Source organism: Schistocerca nitens, chromosome 6 (genome assembly GCF_023898315.1).
Source record: "Schistocerca nitens isolate TAMUIC-IGC-003100 chromosome 6, iqSchNite1.1, whole genome shotgun sequence".
In the NCBI taxonomy this organism is placed as follows: Eukaryota; Metazoa; Arthropoda; class Insecta; order Orthoptera; family Acrididae; genus Schistocerca; species Schistocerca nitens.
The window spans coordinates 251,538,677-251,560,788 of NC_064619.1; the positions used below are offsets into that span (position 1 = coordinate 251,538,677).

The following is a 22,112-nucleotide window of genomic DNA, read 5'->3' on the forward strand; positions in this document are numbered from 1 at the left end:
TGTGTGAAATATATTTGAATGTGCATATGTGAACAAAGCCATGGGGAAAAAAACTCATCCTAAACTCCTGGAATGATTTCAGTCAAAATTGGTACTCATATTAACTACAGACTGGACAGAAGTACTGTAGGGGTAAGAACCAACAGCCCTCCTGTTGGTGTGAGTGTGATAACATGAGCAGAGATGGGAGGACAAAGAGGTGGGCAGACAATGAGGAAGAAGGAGGAGGAAGGAGGAGAATGGCACAGATAAGAGCAGGAGGAGGAGGATAGACACAGGGAGAGGAGGAGGTGGATAGAGACGGGGGCAGGGGGAGGAGGGCAGAGAGAGAGGGGGGAGGAGGAGATTTACTACTAAAAACTGGAATAAATACTTAACCTGGGCAATGCTGGGTACTTTGCTAGTAATCTATATAATGAGCCAGACATTGTCAGCTACATTAAGATTAAAAGGTTGGAATGGGCAAGACATATATTCAAAGCTAATAGCAGACTGATCAGCAAGATACTCAGCACAGTGAGGTGGTGGTGGTGGTGGTGGTGGTGGTGGTGGTGCCTATTTAAGTATCAAGGTCTTTTATACTACACATAAGTGATTGTTAAGTTCTCTTTGTCAGAATTTGACTTAGATGCAACCTTAACGTTAGTTATACAACAGTAACAAGTTGAATCCTAAAAGTATTCGCAAGAGCAGTCTGGTTAAACCTGGGAATGGAACTGAAGACAAGACCTTTAGGCTGCAATTACAGGGGAAAGGCTGTTGAAGGAAATGTTGACAACTTTTTTGTGCTAGTTGCTGCCGTATATCAGGTTATCTGTAGGTTTGAAAAATAGTGGTCATGACTGTGAAAAGTGGGTCAAACTGGGAGTGTGTGCAAGAAGTGGAGCCTGAATTAGTTTTGTGAACAGCTATGTTACTGAGCAATACACACATTTCTCAGAAAGAAATTGTGAGTGATTGCTGAGTACCTTGAACTTAAAAAAAAATTATTTAAAGTTTTTTATTTTTCATTTCTGTACTTGCAGCATAGCATTGCCTGCAATCTTCTTGTGTCCTGGCTTGGGCAGCATCTTTGGCAGTGGACTAATATTCACGACGGGTGTGATATATGGCCTGATGGCACTAGGGAGAAAGTAAGTATCATGATTAGAATATTCTCTCTCTCTCTCTCTCTCTCTCTCTCTCTCTCTCTCTCTCTCTCTGTGTGTGTGTGTGTGTGTGTGTGTGTGTGTGTGTGTGTGTGTGTGTGTGTGTGTGTGTGTCTTCCATTGGGCTATGAGTAACAAAATTAAAGCTTGTTATTTCTTAGTTCACTGCACAATTATTTTTTATGTTAGAAAGGGTTGATTAATGTGTATCTGAGTGTTGGGAAAAAGTTTGTCTGAACATTGAGGGTTTGTTTATACTAACTGTGGCTGATCAGCTTACATAATTTATTTGTATCAGAAGCATCAGATTATGAATTAAAATAAAATAGGAAGATTGTGAGAACAGAAGTGACAAATATTTATAGCAATATTTACAAAACAAAGCAGATTAGAGAAACTAATTTAGCCCAGAAGCAAGTGACATCAGTTGGAATAACTCAGCTTCATTGGATGCAACATTCAAGACAGGCATGAATGCATTTTTTTTTTCTGGGTGTCACCACAATAACACAGGCTACACAGTACTGTTTCTTCCTCTTGTAGAAGATTTGCTTTGGATCTTGTTGTTCCTGTCAAGAGTCTGGAAATGCCTAAACAGACTGCACAGTTTTCATGATAGCCAGGGGCCACTCAGTAATGGTCTTTGAAGTTGATCACAATTCCACTTCAGGCTGAATTTCTGAGGAACCAATTTGTTGATTTTAGCCAGTTGGTGCCATACAATTGGTTCCGTCCAGATGTGGAGGACTTCATTCTGTGTTGGTAGACAGTTCCCTCCTGCTCCTGGACTGAGTCCAGCCAGGTGTTAGATTGTATCTGTGAGAGTAGGTTTCAGTCGGTGAAGAGTGTGTAGTTTTTGTTGAGTATAACATAAACTTGCTTAGTGCATGTTAATGAGACACAGAAGCACATTCACCAATGGTATAACAAAACTGCCAGTGGTGGTGTTTTTGCAACTGTGGTATATCGCCAATTTAAGCCTGTAATTTTTTGGAGGTTATTGTTTCTGCCCCTGACCATTTTAGTGTTGGTACAATTCTGCCTAGATATTGGACTCCAGTCCAAAGTAACACCAAAGTATTTCAGGTAGGGTTGGTGCTCTAGAAATGTACCTGGAGTCTTCTGGACACATGTCTGTTGTAGAGCCAAAAGGTGTGAACATGTGAACATTGGTTTTTGTGGTGTTGGGCTTCAGTTTCTTCCAAACATAGTGTTGTTTGAGCCTCTCTAGGTCTTGATTGGTGCTCACTCCATCCTTCTCAAATGCAATGCCCTGGATGGCCATACCTCGATCTTCAGTGTAGATGAAGTTTGTGATGTCATTCAGTAGTGGATGGCCCTTGGTTTAAGTATTAAGACTTTTTAACATCAGTAGACTGCCTTTTTGTAAACCATTTTTCTGTCCCTGCCAGTTGCTTCTTCCCTCCTTCAAATGAAAACAACAGATCTAATTTATAATGCTACAAACCACATACCATGCAGCAGTGAAGTGGTTTGAGTGCCTCACTGATATAGAATACCTTATCATAGGTGCAACCACATTGGAGGGCTATTTGTGAAGAGGCAAGACTAACATAAAGTTCTGTAGAGGATCCGCAGCATTTTCAGTAGTTGCAAAGACAAATGAATCATCCAGTTTGTCACCTTTGCCACGTTAGCCAACATGGCCTTGCTACGTTTTGCTACAAACAAGTGAAAACAACCATTATTTTTTGTGAGGACATGCAGCTCTACTGTATGGCTTAATAATGATAACTTCTTCAGTACACTACTCAGGACGTACAATAGACCTGCAATCAAAACTTTGGGTAGAGACTACTCAGGAGGATATTGTCATCAAGAAAAACAAAATTGGCATTCTGTGACTCAGTGTGGGATGTTACATTCCTTAATTGATTTAGTATGTTAGAGAATTTAAAAAGAGAATTGATATGTTGAAGTTAGACATAGTGGGAATTATTGAAGTCTGGAGGCAGGAAGAACTCATGTGATCAGGAGTGAGTACAGATTTATCAACACATAATGAAATAGTGTTAAAGCAGATGTAGTTCTAACAATGAGTGAGAAAATAGGAATGCTGGAAAGCTACTATGAGCAGCATACTGAATGAACCCTCATAGTCAAGATAGTAAAAGTTTATACACCTGCTAGCTCCACATATGATAGACTGAAAGAATGTATGATGAGATGAAAGCAATTATTCAGATTGTTAAGGAGGAGAAAATTTTAATTTTGATGTTAGGCTGGATTTCAAATGGAAGAGAAGAAAGGTATGAAAGGGGAAGCCACTTGGTGCAGTTTTCAACAGAGCACAATTTAATCACAGCTATAACTTGGTATAAGAATTGTGAAAGAAGATGATAAATGTGCAAGAGATGTGCTGACACCAGAAGGTTTCAGATAGACTGCGTAATGATAAGACTGTTGCTGAAACCAGATTTGGAACTGAAAGACATTTCCGGTGGTGGATGAGGGCTCTGATCATTTTATTTAGTGCATGGCTAATGCACAAGATTGTCAAAAGATACAGGCAGATAAAAACAAATGAGAAACAAGGCAACTGACAAGGTTTAATGTATTTCACCACTAGGAATTTTTCTTAACTGCTGTGATGTGCCTGAACCTGACAGTTCACTGACAATGTTATGTATAGTCTGATGTGAAGCTCTGAGCACTTGACCGCGAAAGGCAAAGGTCCAGAGTTCGAGTCTCGGTCCGGCACACAGTTTTAATCTGCCAGCAAGTTTCAGCTTTTTCCTCTTGTGGACTGCATCTTTGCACCTGTCTTGGACTGTTCATAGTACCTGAGATCATGATATGTAGGTGCACAGCTGTTACTGTTTCCCACTAACATTTCCATTCTTCAAGAGGCTTAAAATTTCTGGCAATCATATCAGAAGCATCACGCAGAGTAGGATGCCATTATTGTAGACTTTAAGATTTTAAAATGGCAGGTCCCTATGTGTGGGTAGATTGGGATTCCCAGACATCTAGTTGAATTCTCTTGTAAGAGCAGTAGATCTACACAAATTAGATGGCATAATACTTGTTAACAGCAGGCATGAAAGAACTGAGGTAGATCTGATAATGCCATATACTATGCACAGTATTCAGTTGGTAGTCTAAAAGCTCTGTATGGTGACTGGTCATTGAGAAAGATGCATGATATTCAGCACTTGAGTACATCACATCCTAGGCTGAAGAAGGCAGGTCAGTTGCTGAGGGACCGCCAGGTGACTCACATAACTTACGGAGGTTGTTGTTATGAGTCTTCAGTGACTGAGTTAGATTAGGAAGGTGGTGTCTGGAGGACAGTTTTTGGTCCAAGATGACACGTGGATATTTTGGGTTCGAAATCTGATGGACTCTCCCTCTGAAACTTACATTCAGTTCTGCATTTGCCAGATAATTATTCAAATAGAAACAGGATACCGTTGTTTTGTTCACATTGGGTTGGAGTCTCCAGATTATGAAAAAAGTCTCCAGCATAGACTAGTCCCTTGTCGGCATCTTTTCTTTCTATGTTGGTTCCTTATGTTCTGCAGCAAGTGGCAGGTCATTGACATAGCAAAATTTTCAGGTTGAAGTGGTAGGAAGATCAGATAAATATAGGTTGAAACGATAATTTGTGTTAAGACAATCCGTTGTTGAGCTTTCCTCTCTTTGCTTATCTTGCTTCCAATGATTATATGGAACTTCTGATCACTTAGCATGCTGTGTTAACAAATTGCTCCATCGTTTTGCAATGTATAATTTGAAGTGGTTCATAGATTAGGCCTTCCATCGACTCAGTACTGGAGGCAGCAGTGAGAGCTTCATTTGGGATCCATCCTCTATGAAGAATGCAAGAGACAACTTGTGGTTGCAACACCTGTGGCCTAGTCTGAAGCTTGCCTAATAAATTGGAACATGATCTACGACAGCACTTTTTTTCTGTTACAGACCAACCTTTCACAGAGCTTGGAGCAGCAGCAACAGCAGCTTAGAAGGGCTATGGGGCAAAATTCTATCTTGTTGCTGGGTGTAACAGATTTAAAAATAGAAATTATCTTTGCCTCCTTAAACAGTAGGTGACCAGTCTGCATGATTAAAACTGAACAAATTGCAGAAAAGTTGGGCATTAAGGAGAGGAGACATGGATAAATTGAAAGAACCAGAAATTGTTGAGTTTCAAAGACAGGTCTTGGTGACAATTGACTCATACTGGGGGAAAGTAATACAATAGGAATGCGTGGGTGGCTTCAAGAGATGAAGTTGTGAAGACATCATAGGATCAAATTGGCAGAAAGATAAAGCCTAGTAGAAATGTCTGAATAGAACAAGAGGTATTGTATTTAATTGACAAAATAGGAAAATATAAAATGCAGAAAATGAAATGAGAAAAAGGGGATGCAGACAAAAAAAAAAACAACCCTGAGGTTGACAGCGCATGCAGAATGGTAAATTGGGAATGGCGAGAGGAGAAATGCAAAGCTGCAGAAGCATTCATGATCTTGAGAAAGATAGATGCCATCTACAGGAAAGTTGTAGACTTTTTGAAGAAAACAGAAGAATCTGTAAGAGTTCATATGGCAAGCAATGAAGCAAAGCCTGCAAGGTGGAAGAAAAATCTGAAGCTGCTATACAAAGGGAATGAACTCAAAGATAATGTGAACATGAGACTGGAATAAAGTACTGTGAGAAGAATTCGCCAGAGCTGTGAAAGGCCAAAGTATAAACAAGGCACTTAGAGTAGGCAACATTCTCTAAAAATTGAGATCCCTGAGAGAATCAGCCATGACAAAGCTTCTCCACCTGGTGTAAATGATGTATAAGATATGCAGAATATCCTCAGACTTAATGAAGAGTATAATAATCCCAATTCCAAAGAAGGCAAGTTCTGACAGTTGTGAATGCTACTGAGTAAGTTAGGGTTGCAAAATTCTGACATGAATTGTTTATGGAAGAATGGAAAGATTGATAAAAGCCTACCTGAGGGAATTTCAGTTTGGGTACTGGAGAAGAGTAGGTGCACACGAATTGGTATTGATCCTACAACTTATCTTAAAATATTTATTAAAGGAAGGCAAACCTATGTTCATGGCACTTGTAGATATAGAGAAAGCTTTTGACAATGTTGACAGGATTATACTCTTTGAAATTCTGAAGAAGATGCGAGGAATAAAAAAAGGGAGTGAAAATTAATCTGCAACTTGTACTGAAACCAGACTACAGTTAGATTTGAAGAGAATAAAAAGAAAACTGTAGTTAAAAGAGTGAGACAGGGTTGTAGCCTATCCCCAATATTATTCAATTTGTACGCTGAGCAAGATGTGAAGGAAACAGGAGAAATTTAAATAGCGAATTAGTACAAGCAGAAGAAATAAAAATATCCAGGTTTGCCAAGGACATTGTTATTCTGGTGGACTTGGAAGAAAAGTTAAAAATTTAATATGGTCTTGGAAAATATGTTATAGACTGATTATCAGTGAAAGTAAAACAAAGCTAACTGAATGTAGTCAAATTAAATCAGGTGATGTTGAAAGAATCTGATTAGAAAATGAGACCCTAAAAGTAATAGGATGACTTCTGCTTTTCGAGCAGCAAAAAAGAAAAAAATTGAAAAATTGACAATGGCCAAATACAAACAGGCAGTAGCAAGGAAACCATAATTGAAAAAGAGAAATTTGTTGACGTTAGTGTATGTCTATATGTTACAAAGTCTTTCCTGAACTGGAGTGTAGCCTTGTGTGGGTGTGAAAGATGGATGACAAACAGTTCAGAAAGGAAGAGGATAAAGCTTTCAAAATTTTGTGCTACAGTAAAGTGCTGAAGATTAGGTAGATAGACTGAATATCTAATGAGGAGGATATGAATCAAAATGGGGATATAAGGAATTTGTGGCACAACTTGATCCAAAGAAGGGATCAGTTGATACTACACATCTAGAGACATCGGGGAATTATCAGTTTATGGAAGGAAGTGTGAGTAGTAAAAATTGTAGAGGAAGATGAAGGATTGGCTACAGTAACCAGGTTCAGTGTATGTTGCAGCGGCTATCCAGAGATGGCTAGGTTTGCACTGGAGTGTGGAGAGCTGCATCATACCATCTTTGGACTGAAGACCACAAAAACTTTAACAATTAATTAACTAATTAATTAATTACTGTTGTCCAAGAGGTATCTGATATCAAGGCCAGTGTCTAGCCTTTTGTTACGGTGTTAACACTGTTGGTCTGAGTTCAGTTGAAACAGATCATAGGAGGCAGAGAGACCTAAGAGGCCCTGAACACAGGTTTACAGATTTTCAAAACCATTCTTGATCAGTTGTGCGACATTTATTATTTGTGAAGTCGTACTTTTTCCCAAATAGGAACTGGCTTGTGAAAGAATAAGGAGCAGCTTTGTAGTGTGTATGGAGAGATACAGCTTCCAGGATCATCAGGTAACTTTCTTGGTTTGATGACAGTTATAACCTTGCTTTTCTCCAAGAGATTAGAGCACGTGGCAGTTGTCGAGTAGGTCTAGTATCCGTTATTTTACAAGAATGCATTCTGAACTGAAGTGGTCACAGGAATCAGTATTTTTTTCCTCTTGATTGTTAGTTGTGTGAGTGTCTAGTTTGGAAGATTTCTGCTCAGACGCTACAGTCTGGAACCATGCGACCGCTACGGTCGCAGGTTCGAACCCTGCCTCGGGCATAGATGTGTGTGATGTCCTTAGGTTGGTTAGGTTTAATTAGTTCTAAGTTCTAGATGACTGATGACCTCAGAAGTTAAGTCCCATAGTGCTCAGAGCCATTTCTGCTCAGATGTGATTTCTCTCTGTGTGATAGCTGGTTATTTGATTGGTAGTGATAGGAACATACTCCAGAGTGTCAAAATTAACAGGCATAATGTCACAACATTGGTGACACTAGCATTCATACTCCTGCTGCAGGCACCATCAGATGTAATGTATAATTTGACTATGTGTCATTCACTGGAGTATTATGGCATATATTTAATGTTTTCTTACACAAGACTTTGATTCTTGTTGTTATGTTTTTATTTTGTGTGAGGTAGGGAGCACCATGGCTGCGTGTTACAAACTGGCCATGGTTCCAACTGTTGTGTAGGCCAAAGGTGTTAAAGAGGATGAGCTTCATAGGTACTGCTCTCTTTTTTAACAGTGACATATTATTAATATTTTTTGAAATGGTTTGGAGAAGCTGACCCCAAAATAATGTCTTAAATTCACTCCACTGGGCATAATTTAATATAGAGGGAGAAGTATATTGTATATCAGTAGGAATAACTGGACCGCATTTTACACCATAGTAATGAAAAAGATAATTAAATTTTTGCCGAGTGAACTGCCTTTTTCTTGCATTGAGCCCACTCTTTAAAAGAAAATCTTTAGAAAGAGAACCATTATACAGAGTAAGGGTGAAAATCATGCGTGTCAGAAATATTGCCTATTGCATGGGGCTATTTTACAGAAAGTGAAAAAGACACAATTGATGGGCAGAATAGTTCCTGACAAATGTTTGTTCCAGTATGAAATTGTTACCCGTAGTTTAAACAAATTCACTGTTGTTTGCCATGCTTATTGTAAAAGGCTGCACAAATTACTGTAACAGATTTTAAGCTCTGTGCAACTTACAATGACAAGAGAATGTCTGCATTCCCATAATTCAGTGTAGGCTATTCTAAGTGGAAAGGGTTTGGTGCCTTGTTCTTCACTGAAAACTAGGATGGAAAAAGTTTGAACAGACAGTGTATAAAAGTGTCCACAATCAATAGGAGACACAAATCACCTGATATTGCACCAACATACAAGTGGCAACTTTTGTTTGTGTGTCGACCGGTAGGGGGAGATTGGATTGCAGTGTGTGTGTGTGTGTGTGTGTGTGTGTGTGTGTGTGTGTGTGTGATGTAGATTGATATTTCAGATTTAATTTGTGTCTTTAACTTTTTATGGATGTCGAGTAAAATACACAAATAACAGTAACCACGTACTTAATTAATGTTTCCATAACACATCTTGCAGAATTAGTCACAGTTTCTACAGATAATATGGGGATTGTGCTACATTTTGCAACTATAGAGTCTTATTTGTTTCAAATGCATTTAACTTAATTTAAAAGTGTCATCAACAGTCACTGTAACAGTCGTGGTTTTGTTTAGTAAGGTCACAAACATTTCTTACGTTTAAAATTCCTTTTGTCTCTTTACAAAACTATCAACCAGATTTATTTAAAATTAATATAAGACAGGCAATTTGTGTGTGACACTTATCCACCCAACCAGAGAACCAGATCATAAATTGCAAGGTCCAGAATTCAATTATCAGTTGCCCTAAGATATTTTTCTGTCACCACTTCTTTCATCTGTGGCAGTCTTTATTAATGTGACAAATGTCAAGTTGCACTGTGGTTCAGGGTTATTGTTGGAAGTGTAGCCCCCTCCCTATCTCCCCATAACTCGCTGGGTCTGTCAGTTCAAAGGTTAGAGGATAGGAAAGGCATAATAATGCCTCCAGGAGGACAATGCCACATAAATTATTGTGGTGTGAAAACAAGCTTTACCTTTTAGGAATTCTGTGCATATGCTTTTTCTCTGCAACCTGTGGCATAGTCTGGAAGCAAAACTACTTTAGTACATGAATCAATAATGGTAAAAGCAGGCAGTGATTTAATTGCATAGAGAGCAATATGAAGTTTCAATTGTCAGGGGATGATGTCTTAATCACTCCATTTTTCATTAGCTGGCATTTGCACCAGAGATAAGAGGTAACAAATGCTAAGATTTTATAATAAAGGGTGCTTCTTAGTTGGTGAATTTTATTTAACAGTTAAAAATTAATACAGTTATAGAAAGCCCTTGTAGATGGTAATTCATTTAGGAGTGAAAACAATTATCGGAAAAGTTCAGGCCTGCTCATTCCTCAGACCTTAATCTCCTAGACTTAAAGTTGTGGGGGACACTTGAAGGAATTAGTCTACGTCATGTCAATCAACAATGTGTGGACACTACAGGGTTGTCTTCAATGGGTACTAGCAGGTAAAACAGCAACTGGGTATACTTCAAAGGGTGCATCATTCCTTATGCCAGAGGGCAGAGGGGTGTATTGTCATGATTGGACAGCAAGTTGAACACCACCTGTAAACACATGTTTATCACAGAAAGTATGCATTTCTGGACCGATGTTTATTGGACGTTTTTCCTCAATCAGTACTACCGCCTCTGAGTATTAGTCACTTTTTTGAACACCCTGTATATTGTTAATTGTTTGGTCAATGAGGAGAGAGACCTGGTTCATTTGGAAAGGAATGGGAAATAAATTCACTTTGGCTTTACAAAATGAGCTTTCCTCTCATTTGCCTTACCTGAAAGACAAATGCTGGATTATCCCTTTGAGAAAACAATGATCCATACACTGTGTTATCCTTGTTTTTAATTCGTCTTTATATGCTGCTGCCATCTTGTTAAATCAGGGTTGGTGGATGGGGATTTCAACCTTGCTCATCGCAAGTAGAGACCTGTACCATCGTGCATGGTCTTAACATGGAGTGATCATGCTCATCATTATGACTTCACTGTTGATCATGATTGCTGCAAAATGAGATAGAAGATAAAGCAGTCAGCATGGAAGCTGTTTTGAGAAACAATAGTTCTTCATTAGACATAGTCCTATTAAAAGTGGTAATAACTACCCTTGCCTTCCTCAGAGATGTGAACAGACTTATCCAGCCAGTTTACATGGACTTCAAACCAAGGTGCAACTTGGAATTTTTCACATTAACAAATTGATAAGTGAAAGATAAAAATCCTGTCTGACTATTGATCAAGCCCCATATCTGTAGCTCAGTAGTTTGCACTTAACCACTAAGCCACGAAAATATGAAATATAGTGAACATTTTTCTTAGTTTTTAAAATATTCTTTGCATGCATCTCTAGCTTAACATTATAAAATATTGCGCGTCACATGAAATAGGAAATATTTATATGTAAGACAGTTTTTGTATTTAAAGTTGAGAAATAATCACAGTTCTTCTGTTTAACAAAGTTTGTATGTACACAATAACTCCAGAAGACTTATTTTGGTTTTTTGGGGATATCAACTTAATATTCATGATATTACATTGACAGAGGTTCTCGGCAAGACATGGCGGCAATGGCATCACCTCCAGCTTCAACTCCCCAAGTTGACCATAACACAACACTAATGGAAGATCCTGACATATGGCGCCCAACCTAGGCGCAATAACTCAGTTTCTTTATCACTGTAATTGACATCATTAATCTTTTTTGCATGTGCCCTGCATGTTACATTATTTAGGATCAGAAATCAAAATGCAAAAATATCTTCATTCTTCTTAGTATTCTCACGGCTAGTAATGCATTTCCTTTACAGCTGAACACCGCATGTTGATATCCTACAAAGTTAGATAGTACTAGAAAGTTGGTGAAATGCATAGTAGTCTTGCCAATAAATATTATTGTAATGAATGTAGCACACTTTTGCATTTTATTCTTTCTAGATGCTGCACTGATGCAACCAAAGAATTTTTTAGTAAATTTAGAAATTGGTTTCATTTATAGTGTAAAATATTAATTTACAGATCAGTTATTAAAATGAAGTGGATTTTTTTATATGAATTGAATAATGATGGTTCTGAGACATATTTTGTAAGCTTCAAATGGCCATCACTGTTACATGCCATAGGGCCACACTTAGTTTCCAATTTAGATAGTATGCATAAGGAGTTAAGGGAGTAACAGTGTGAGTTACGAGAAAAATTGATACTCAGTTCAAATTAATTGAAGACTTGTGTGATTTTGGGGTGTGTGCAAAACTTTCCTTTTACATGTTGGCAGTATTTCGTTAAAGACAGCCATAAAGCTTAAGAATTTAAGGTAAAAGTGGTTTTCCATGCATTAGCTTACATTTCTCCCCTTCTTGGATTGGTCAAGGATGATTTGCGACTGGAAATGGATTTTATAAAAGATACATTGTCGATTTGGAATAGCTTATCAGTCAGCGCAGTCCACAATGAACTTTTCCACTGAACATCAGTGTTTCGCTTGCCTTTTGACACCCTCAGATTCTAGTATTGCCAAATATTGTAACTCTGCTGGACATACAAAGAAATGCAATAGAACAGTTTTCACCATGTCAATATAATTTTTGGATTCTGATAATAGCCCAGGGCAATAGTCAAGACTGCAAGAATCATTTACTATTTACTCATAGTGAATACAGCAGTGTGTGTAGCCATTATGTGTAGCAGTACATCAGACACAAAGCTTTCCTCTGTTAGAAATTGCCCAGAAGGAACATTCCAACAATTTGATGTGTAGTGATCTATCCTTGACACACATTATAGGCATTTTTATATTATTTACATCTATGCCATAAGTCATCTTACAGCATTTGGCAGAGAGGGTGTTTATTGTTTTACCACACTCCTTTTACATTTGTGAGATGTGCGGTATAAAAACTGAGTAGCTTCTGTGAGATTGAATATCAATAATATTTCTGCCATAGTCATTTTTTGAGATGTGTGTGGGAGGATTGTAGAATTTTAACAATAAATCTTTCCATGATGCACAACATATTTTCTGTAGTGTTTGTCAGTTGTTGTTGTTGTTGTTGTTGTTGTTGTGGTCTTCAGTCCTGAGACTGGTTTGATGCAGCTCTCCATGCTACTCTATCCTGTGCAAGCTTCTTCATCTCCCAGTACCTACTGCAACCTACATCCCTCTGAATCTGCTTAGTGTATTCATCTCTTGGTCTCCCTCTACGATTTTTACCCTCCACACTGCCCTCCAATACTAAACTGGTGATTCCTTGATGCCTCAGAACATGTCCTACCAACCGATCCCGTCTTCTGGTCAAGTTGTGCCACAAACTTCTCTTCTCCCCAATCCTTTTCAATACTTCCTCATTAGTTATATGATCTACCCATCTAAGCTTCAGCATTCTTCTGTAGCACCACATTTCGAAAGCTTCTATTCTCTTCTTGTCCAAACTATTTATCGTCCATGTTTCACTTCCATACATGGCTACACTCCATACAAATACTTTCAGAAATGACTTCCTGACACTTAAATCTATACTCGATGTTAACAAAGTTCTCTTCTTCAGAAACGCTTTCCTTGCCATTGCCAGTCTACATTTTATATCCTCTCTACTTCGACCATCATCAGTTATTTTGCTCCCCAAATAGCAAAACTCCTTTACTACTTTAAGTGTCTCATTTCCTAATCTAATTCCCTCAGCATCACCCGATTTAATTCGACTGCATTCCATTATCCTCGTTTTGCTGTTGTTGATGTTCATCTTATATCCTCCTTTCAAGACACTGTCCATTCCATTCAACTGCTCTTCCAAGTCCTTTGCTGTCTCTGACAGAATTACAATGTCATCGGCGAACCTCAAGGTTTTTATTTCTTCTCCATGGATTTTAATATCTACTCCGAATTTTTCTTTTGTTTCCTTTACTGCTTGCTCAATATACAGATTGAACAACATCGGGGAGAGGCTACAACCCTGTCTCACTCCCTTCCCAACCACTGCTTCCCTTTGATGTCCCTCGACTCTTATAACTGCCATCTGGTTTCTGTACAAATTGTAAATAGCCTTTCGCTCCCTGTACAAACCTTGTAACTTGCTAAGTCAGTGTATTATTCATTATGATTGAGTTGTATAAGCTGTTTCTTGAAGACTCAACCCAGACGTATAATTCAGAGGGACTTTATTGAACGAAAACACACCCGAATAGCCGACTGTGTTAAAGCTCCCACCTCTGGGACACAGGAAGGCATGTAGGCCTCAGATCAAATTCACCTTGCAGATTAACACTGGGTCTGAGGAGGCAGCCAGCCTGGACATGGTTTTAGGCTGTCTTCTATATTCACAAAGATAGTCAGGGCTGGTTGTCATGTCCCACCCCAGACGCACATTGTGCATGCACTTTGAAAAATGATGTAACATTTAACCATGCAATTACACTAGATTCAGACAGAAGGGGTACATGGATTTCTCCTCATGGGGAGATGGCAGTTGCTTTAAAATGAGCTGGTGAGTAGTGATTCAATTGTAATAATAGTAGCTTATATTCAGGTGTGGTTGGTTCTCTGCAGAATTGGAAAAGTACCGTACTAGTCCACATCTAACATTGGCTGAATAAAGAACATTGGAAAGAAAGAATTATCGAATGAAAATATGGAAAACACACTGCCTGTTGAACTTTGCTACTCACAAAATTCTGTAGTATGTTTTGTTCTTGTAAGTAATCTCCTCACTTTTCAACAGTTATTATTCTGCAATTCTAACTTGCAATTTGTGGTATAGTAATGTAACTTTTGTCTGGGATGGTGTCAGCAGCTCTCCCATCTAACACCTGTTGTGTGACAAAGATATGAATGCCATTCTGGAGACAGTTTCAGCAGATCTTCTCTGTAAATGTGTGGTGTACTGTAGTATGAGCAAAAACGGATTAAATATCTTTTGCCTTCTTAAATCATCTATGCTAAATGAAGAGCCTCTAGTGTGGAAAGAGTTCAGCATAGAAACATGCCTTGGACCAGAGCCCATAAAACAGAAATCGCCAAGGATTTTAACACCAGCCTTGAAAGCTTGCATTCCTTTGCCTACAGGACTAAGCATGCTCTTTAAACATAACCAAGTTCCTGCAGTTTACATCTCTCAGGTAACACACAATCTAAATGTAACACCACTGACTACCAAACTGGCTGCTTCAATTCTCTTTATTGGCCTCCACTGTTATTAGACCTCACTTCATTAGATTTTTGCCTGTAGAGATGGATAAAAAGAAGCTCTCTGAGAAGAAATAAACAAGAAGCTGGTTGAATTATGAATTGTACTACCATTTCAAAGTATGGATAGATTTTTAGTGAAGTGGTACATGTATTTTGGAGAATGCCAAAAAGTATATTGAAATCTATTGGATGGTGTTCAGAAAACTTAATGTATCGTAAATGTTTGTGTTTTTTGCATCACAGCTTGATCCATTGGAGATCTGAGGTTTCCAACTAAAAATATCCTGTCACTGGCTCTTGAAATATTATTTTCAACGTAGTTTTTTTGCTACAGTTTACTGATCACCATCTCGAAACTTTGAAGTTTTCCTAAATGAAATGGCGTTATTGCTAAATAAAGTAAACAAAATGGATTGAGAGTTGATAATCTGAGGCAACTTCACATATAGTAGAAAACAGAGGCCCTTTTGAACCGTGCAACATCCTATAATTTACTGGCTGAAGTAAAAGTTGCTACAGGAGTAACAGTAGCTTGCGAAACAGCTTTAGATCAATTTCTGCTCGAGAAAAGTTTACAAAACACTTCACTAAAAAATTTCAGTGCAGGTTTCAGTGACCATCTTGCTCAAATATTAAGCTTAAAAATGAAAGGCATTATTATTAACATGTCTTAAAGAACCACAAGTAGAAGGTATAATAAGGATAATGGAAACTGCAACAGCTTGTTACAGAAAGAAAAATGGTCACAAGTTCACAAAATTTATGGTATCAAAGAAAAATTCAGCTCTTTCATAGATACATTAACCCATTTCTTTCAAATTGCCTTCCCACTGAGAATTGTAACCATAAGGGTGAATTCTAGAGCAAACAGCTGGATCACAAGGGGAATAAGGGTTCCATGCTGTAAGATAAGACTACTTTGTAATATGTGCAAACCAAAAATTCCTCATTTGAAATACACAAATACCATAAAAAGTACTCAAGAATTCGAAGAAAAGTAGTGAGAGGAGCAAAAAAATGCATAATGACAAATACATTTACAATTCAGCTAATAAACAGAAGGCTGTTGTTGTGTTATAAAAAAGAATCTGGTGAACACAGGCCATCCTGCAAAAATATAACACTGTCACAAAAAGTATAAGAGTGATAAACCCCTTAAAAATAGCATAAACCCCTTAAAAATAGCAAAAACTTTCAACAGTTTTTTTAACAGGTGTTGCTGATAAAATGATACTGTCAAACTTGCATAAGAGCACCCAAGCCAATGAATACAAAATAAGTGCTTTTAGAGGATCAATGTACATAAGTTCTGTCTGACAAGATGTAGTAGTTAATGCAATAAAAGAACCAAAAAATTCCACCTTTTCAGGCACTGATTGTGTCCCTGTAACAGTCTCATAGAGAGGAGTGCATCAAGTCTAATTGAAATACTTACTCATTTACATGACTGCTTACTTCGCTTCAGGCAGTCACTTTCCCTGCTGTATTGAAAAGTCATTCCAGTACATAAAAAGGTGGAAAAGATAATATAAATAACTACACTCATCACAATTTCTTCCTGCATTTCAGAAGTATTAGAAAATGTTATGTATGACAAACTTATGAAATTTATAAATAAAAAAAAAATATCCTATGCAATGAAAAACATGGATTCAGAAATAAGAAGTCAATGACAACTGCTATTTATGAGTGCATAAATTCCATATTAAGCCTAATGGAAAAGAAACAGGACTCAATAAGTGTATTCATTGACATGTCAAAAGCTTTTGACATGGTGGACCATAAGATTCTGCTGTCAGAGCTTGAAAAATGTTATCTGAGGTCTGTCCAAAATGGGATCAGTTCCTTCCTGAGCAATCATAATCAGGCAGTGTGCATCAAGCACACAAATATCCATCTAAACACTGTATCTGAACACTTGTCAGCCCATAAACAAATTACTTGGCAGCTGGGCACAGAATAATCAGCTAAAAACAAAAAAAAAGTTCACAATGCTCCAAACAAGGACATGTTTATCCCATTGGCCTCTATCAACGATGAATTACTTAGTAACAGTATTGAAACCAAATTCCTTGGACTTAAGCTGCACAGTAATGTAAAGTGGAATAAGCACATTGAATACCTGAGCAAGACATGTTATCTTCTTTTCTCACTAAAATATGCTGTAGTCAGAAAACAGTAATGAATGCATATCATGGCTACTTCCATTTTTGTCCTAAATATGGAGTCACTTTCTGGAGAAACTCTAAAATGGCTGATAGCACTTTCAAACTACAAAAAAAAAAAAAAAAAGGGCTGCTTGGATGCAAACCTAGAGACTCTTGCAAACCTCTGTTTAAGATATCTGGTATTCCTCCATTACTGTGTGTACATTATGGAAATCCTTATATTCTTTAAAATAAGTGTAATAGGTAAGGACTGAAGATACATAAAAACTGTGATATACACGATCAATTTACCAGACAAAACAAAAATTTACATATAACCCAAATCAACACCTCTCTGTGCCAAAAAGGCGCTTTCCACATGGTAGTTAAACTTTAAACTTCCTGAAAACATAAAAGCTATTACTGAGGTTAGATCCTTTGGAAAATCGTCTTGAAGTCATGTTTACAGCATCACTGCTTTTACTCCATCGAAGAGTATTTAAATTTATGAAGTATGTTTTGTAAAGTGTTTTATTGTAATCATAAGAACCCCTAGAAATCAGTTTCAGAAGTGTACTTATAACTTGAGTTGTCCAATGTCTTAATGCAAAAGATACTTTTGTAGACAACAGGACCGGTAAATACAATTCAATACTGTTATTAGTGAAAGACCTTATCTTAACAAAAGCAAGTGAAATGTTAGAAAAATTTAGTTTTTATCTCCTTAGCGCAAAATTACTGTTTTTGGTGCTCTGTCCTATTTTCTGTTGAAGGTTTAGCAGCTAAGAGACCAAAAATACATGGACACACAAGACATTTAAGTGTACACTACTGAGAAAATTTTAAAGTGTGTACCTACTCGAATCTTCAAATGTTGAAGTCATAACAAGGGAAAGGGCGGGGGGCTGAATTGTTTTTCTGTAAAGGATAATGATTTTTCTCATCATCTGGAGTTTTGGTGGCCATACAGGAAAGAAACACTATCTGATTCCAAAAACATGTAACACAGATATAATGGAAAGCAGTTTGTTAGTCCCATAACATCAGTTTAGATTGCACTCTTTTATCATTTTGGTGAAATCAACATTGTAATACCACAGAATCCATTCAAATGCTTTCTTGCAGGGCATGATTATTGAATATATTAAAGCAGCAAGGCCACATAAAATTTTCAGCAGCTTAGATGTGCACTAGAATATTATTTATAAGCTTCAAAAATGGTTCCAAGGCAGAAAAAAATCTTTGTCCTAGTCTAGTAGAAAGACAATAAAGGGCAGCCACTCAAGAAAAATGTCAATACCTGGCCTTAACTGCACAATATTTTCCTATAATACTTGAAGAAACTTGTTTTGAAAGCTTACAGGTGCCTCAAGTGTGCCAGTTTGTTGACAAACGCTGTACTGATCTGCTTGTCATATGAAAAGCAGTGTTTGTCCCATTCATGGCAGTGTGGAGACAAGCTCATTTCTTATGTAATCAGCAACATTGATACAATACCATGAATGAAGGGAGATGCATGTACCCTTCATAGACAATTCCTGTTGTGGTTTACAGAAAAATTTTTAGTGCACATTTGTTTGGAAAATGACTTGTAGGTAGAAAAATTGCAAAAATGTGAGGTGACATTAGGTGGACATACAAAACCTAAAATTATTTGCTAGTGCATGGAGCAATACTGTTAATGTTCAGAAGTACCAAAATTATATCCAGCAACCACATGTGTGACATCTGAAACCCAAATAAATCTATCTTTCTTATTACTAGGAAACTTCAATTGTTTTTAAGTGGGAAGTCTAAAAGACTCATTGTGACTGAAGCGGTTTCATTTACCATGCTGTTAGTAACCTCTCTATTAGCAAGTTTGTCTTGGGAAGCTTTTCTGCTTGCAAGGAAAGCTTTCTACAGAAGGAGTTGATGACCGACAAAACACCTTGAAAAATCAAAACTATGTGGGAGACACACACACACACTTGATCTTGTCCTTACTGCTTTTAGTCAGTATTGTCTTTCCCCATTATAGTATGACTATGTATTTATAGTTATTCTTATGGCTTCAGTGTACTCTAACTTGAATCACATTTCCCACCCCTATGCAGTGATCCCAGGGAGGAATCTTATGACAAAGCTACCCTCCATTGAATTTTTTGAAACGTTTCTCAAATGAGTCTTTCATACTGCATGAGTGTGAACACTGGAATGAAACTTCTTTACAGATAACAATTATGTTTCATACCATGATTTTAATCTTAAACAGTAATAAACCGATCTCTATTGTATCCTTTTTCTCAGTAGAGTTAGTGAAAGAATAGCAGTAGAGTATATGTGTGGTTTAAATAGCAGAAGAAGAGAGGTCCTAGCAAATCAAAGATGTGAGATGGGGCCTGACAGTTTGGTCACTAAAAGTAAATCTTGTGTCTGCAGATGATTGGACTGATTTATTTTCATGTACCACGTTGTGCAAAATTGTTCAGGTTTTCACAGCCTTGTTTGCTTCTGTCTCAGGATTTTCAGCTGACATTAAACAAGTTTCCTGATGTTTCAGCAGCACAAGTGGGTGGCATCAGTAAAGCTTTACCCTCTACTGCTGGGTGAATCTTTGACTACACCAGCCACTCACATTATTGGAACATAAGGAAAATCGTTAAACAGATGTCAGCGGAAGATTCCAAAATAGAAACAAACAGGCAATACGTCACATTGTACTTTCCTTGCTGTATACTTTCTGAAACGAATGTTGCCAAATTTCAAATTGTCTGTAAGTAACTAATGCACTATTTTACCAGCACATCAAAATGGTGCACTCCCGTGATTAATGCGGATACTTCAACATCTTAGAATCTCTTTACATAGCTAGCAAGAGAAATATTGTTTGACTGTGAGGAAGTCCTTTGCATGTGTGTATCACTGAAAACTGAACTTGTAAATGATAAACCTATTCCTAATACTGTTCTTCTCTTTGCTGCTTTACTGTACTTTTTTTCATTTCAGTTAAATTGAATCAATCAGTTATAGAATGTTATATTTTTGGTTGAGTGCAATTTTTGTCACGATGCATGGCTACAGCTAAGTGAGTGCACTTTCTGCTTGCAGTAGAACATAAGGGTAATTTCTGATTTACTGCCTTGGAAAAAATATGTATTAAAACATTAATCAGCTCTACTCGGGTAAACTGTTGAGTCAGTTGCTTGGATCAATCATTTTTAGCAGTATGCTGATCTCTGTATTATCAGCGACATAATGCTTCTTTTTGAAGGGTTTTTGCTTTGAAAATATAAAATGTTCTGAAATATTTTCAGTGCAGTTGTGAAAAGGATCTCAAAAGCCCTCTGAAAATGTTTTCAGGGCAACGGCAGAGGAGATGCGTAGTAATGCTGCCCAGCCAGACGGACTTCCAACGGGAACCCATTCCAACCTTGTTGATCATGCTCAGCCAACAGCTGTCAGCGATCCCCCAAAATCCTCATTAGTTGGTGTAGTATGACATATTGGTTCACTATTACCAATTCTTTTGCTGTGGAAACTACCTGTGTAAACTGAAAACATTGGTGACTGCCATTTATGTGATTGTGCTGACTTAGTCAATTTACAGTGTTATGCCATTTTGGTCCCCTCAATGTACCAAAAATCATTTTAGTCATTTATGTGCTTTTGCATTTATTAGAATATTGTTTATAGCTAAAACTTGGTAGATCAGTGATAAAGAAAGAGTATGTTGCATTTGTTAAGATTTAGGCAAAATCTGGACTAAGAAATCTTGATCACATTGTGTTTTGTTTGTGCTATTCTTGTATACACTGTCACTGTGATAATTTTTGGACTTGTGTGTGTGTGTATTGTTGAATATTATTAGAATTATTGCATTTAGAAATGTTGTAATATTTCAGTGTGGTAGGGTTTTGAGTGTGATCAACAAGTGACCAGCGTAGTAAATAAACAAATGTTCTTAAGTTATACTCTTTTTAATCTTAGACTGAGAATTGTCACTGCACTTCATGCGGTGTTATCCACCAGATAAACCGAAATTAGGGTAAGTATTTATTTGCAATGGAAATGCCCATGTCCTCTTTTTTTTTTTTTAAAAAAAAAAAAAAAAAAAAGAGGGAAAATAAAATAAAAAGGGCAAGATTTCATTCCAATAGGACTTCCTTTAACTGCTATTATATGATTAAGTGCTATATTTTGTATTAATTAATATTTAGTGTGAATGTCATTTTTGTATTCATTTGTTTTTGTCTTTGACACACTTTTTTCCTTTGTAAGACTGATGGACTACATGTTTTAATGATGTGCATTCGTGATTGCATTTTTGTTATTTTACTTTTAACAAACTTGTCATTTGGTGTACCCGCTCTTTGTAGAAGGTATCATTGTAAATCAGTAATCATAGTTGAAAAGGGTTAAGATACATAATCGATTCGCATTGAGTAACAAATATGGGAGCGATTTGGATATGCTGATGTTACACAATTATGGGTGTAGATAATTAGGCAGTGTGTATGTACCAGAATGTAATGTAAATAACTGTATGGCAGCTCCTGAGTTCTTCTTGGTTGTGTAAGTAATGTAAGAAAAAGTTTGATCAGAAGAGAATAAGAATATAAATAAATTCAGGAAATGGTGGTTTTGTTGTAAAATTTTAATTTAGGAATGTTATTTATACTGTAATAAATTCATTGAATGAATGTAAGTATATATATATGATAAATGTTATTCATGTGTTCCTTTAGCACATTTTTAAATGTACAGTTCTACCTAATAATGTCAGTTCAAATTTAGGCATTGAGATTGTCCTTTTTCCAACTACCAAAGCATTTTCTTCCTCTCTTTTGTTTTCAAACTAGGATTTGTCCAGAGACTGATCTGAAACCAAATCAAGGTCTAAGTTAGGATGGAAGATGATAGATTGGTTCTCAGTTGGCACAGCCCATGAAAGTTATCATAAAAATATAGATTATCAATTTTGGCAGTACATTGTGTGCCACAAAATTATTTTTGTCATTATGGAAAAGATCTTGAACTTTTGTGGTTACATTCAGATCAGCATTGTGTACAATTACTTAAACTGTTAC

The 22,112-nt window shown here is 37.1% G+C and overlaps 1 protein-coding gene across 2 annotated transcripts in view; it reads left to right on the plus strand.

The window, feature by feature from the left end:
• The window catches only part of LOC126262373 (calcium channel flower), a 70,781-nt gene extending 49,056 nt beyond the window's left edge, over positions 1-21,725 (plus strand). The window contains exons 5-7 of one of the 2 annotated variants that reach the window (XM_049958968.1): positions 1,026-1,133; positions 11,261-11,396; positions 20,386-20,524. In XM_049958968.1, coding sequence (XP_049814925.1) covers positions 1,026-1,133; positions 11,261-11,369 — 217 coding nt within the window. In that variant the 3' untranslated portion in view covers positions 11,370-11,396; positions 20,386-20,524. Of the gene's footprint in view, positions 1-1,025; positions 1,134-11,260; positions 11,397-20,385 lie in introns of both variants that reach the window. The other variant, XM_049958967.1, reaches the window with a different exon arrangement.
• The last annotated feature ends 387 nt before the right edge of the window (positions 21,726-22,112 follow it).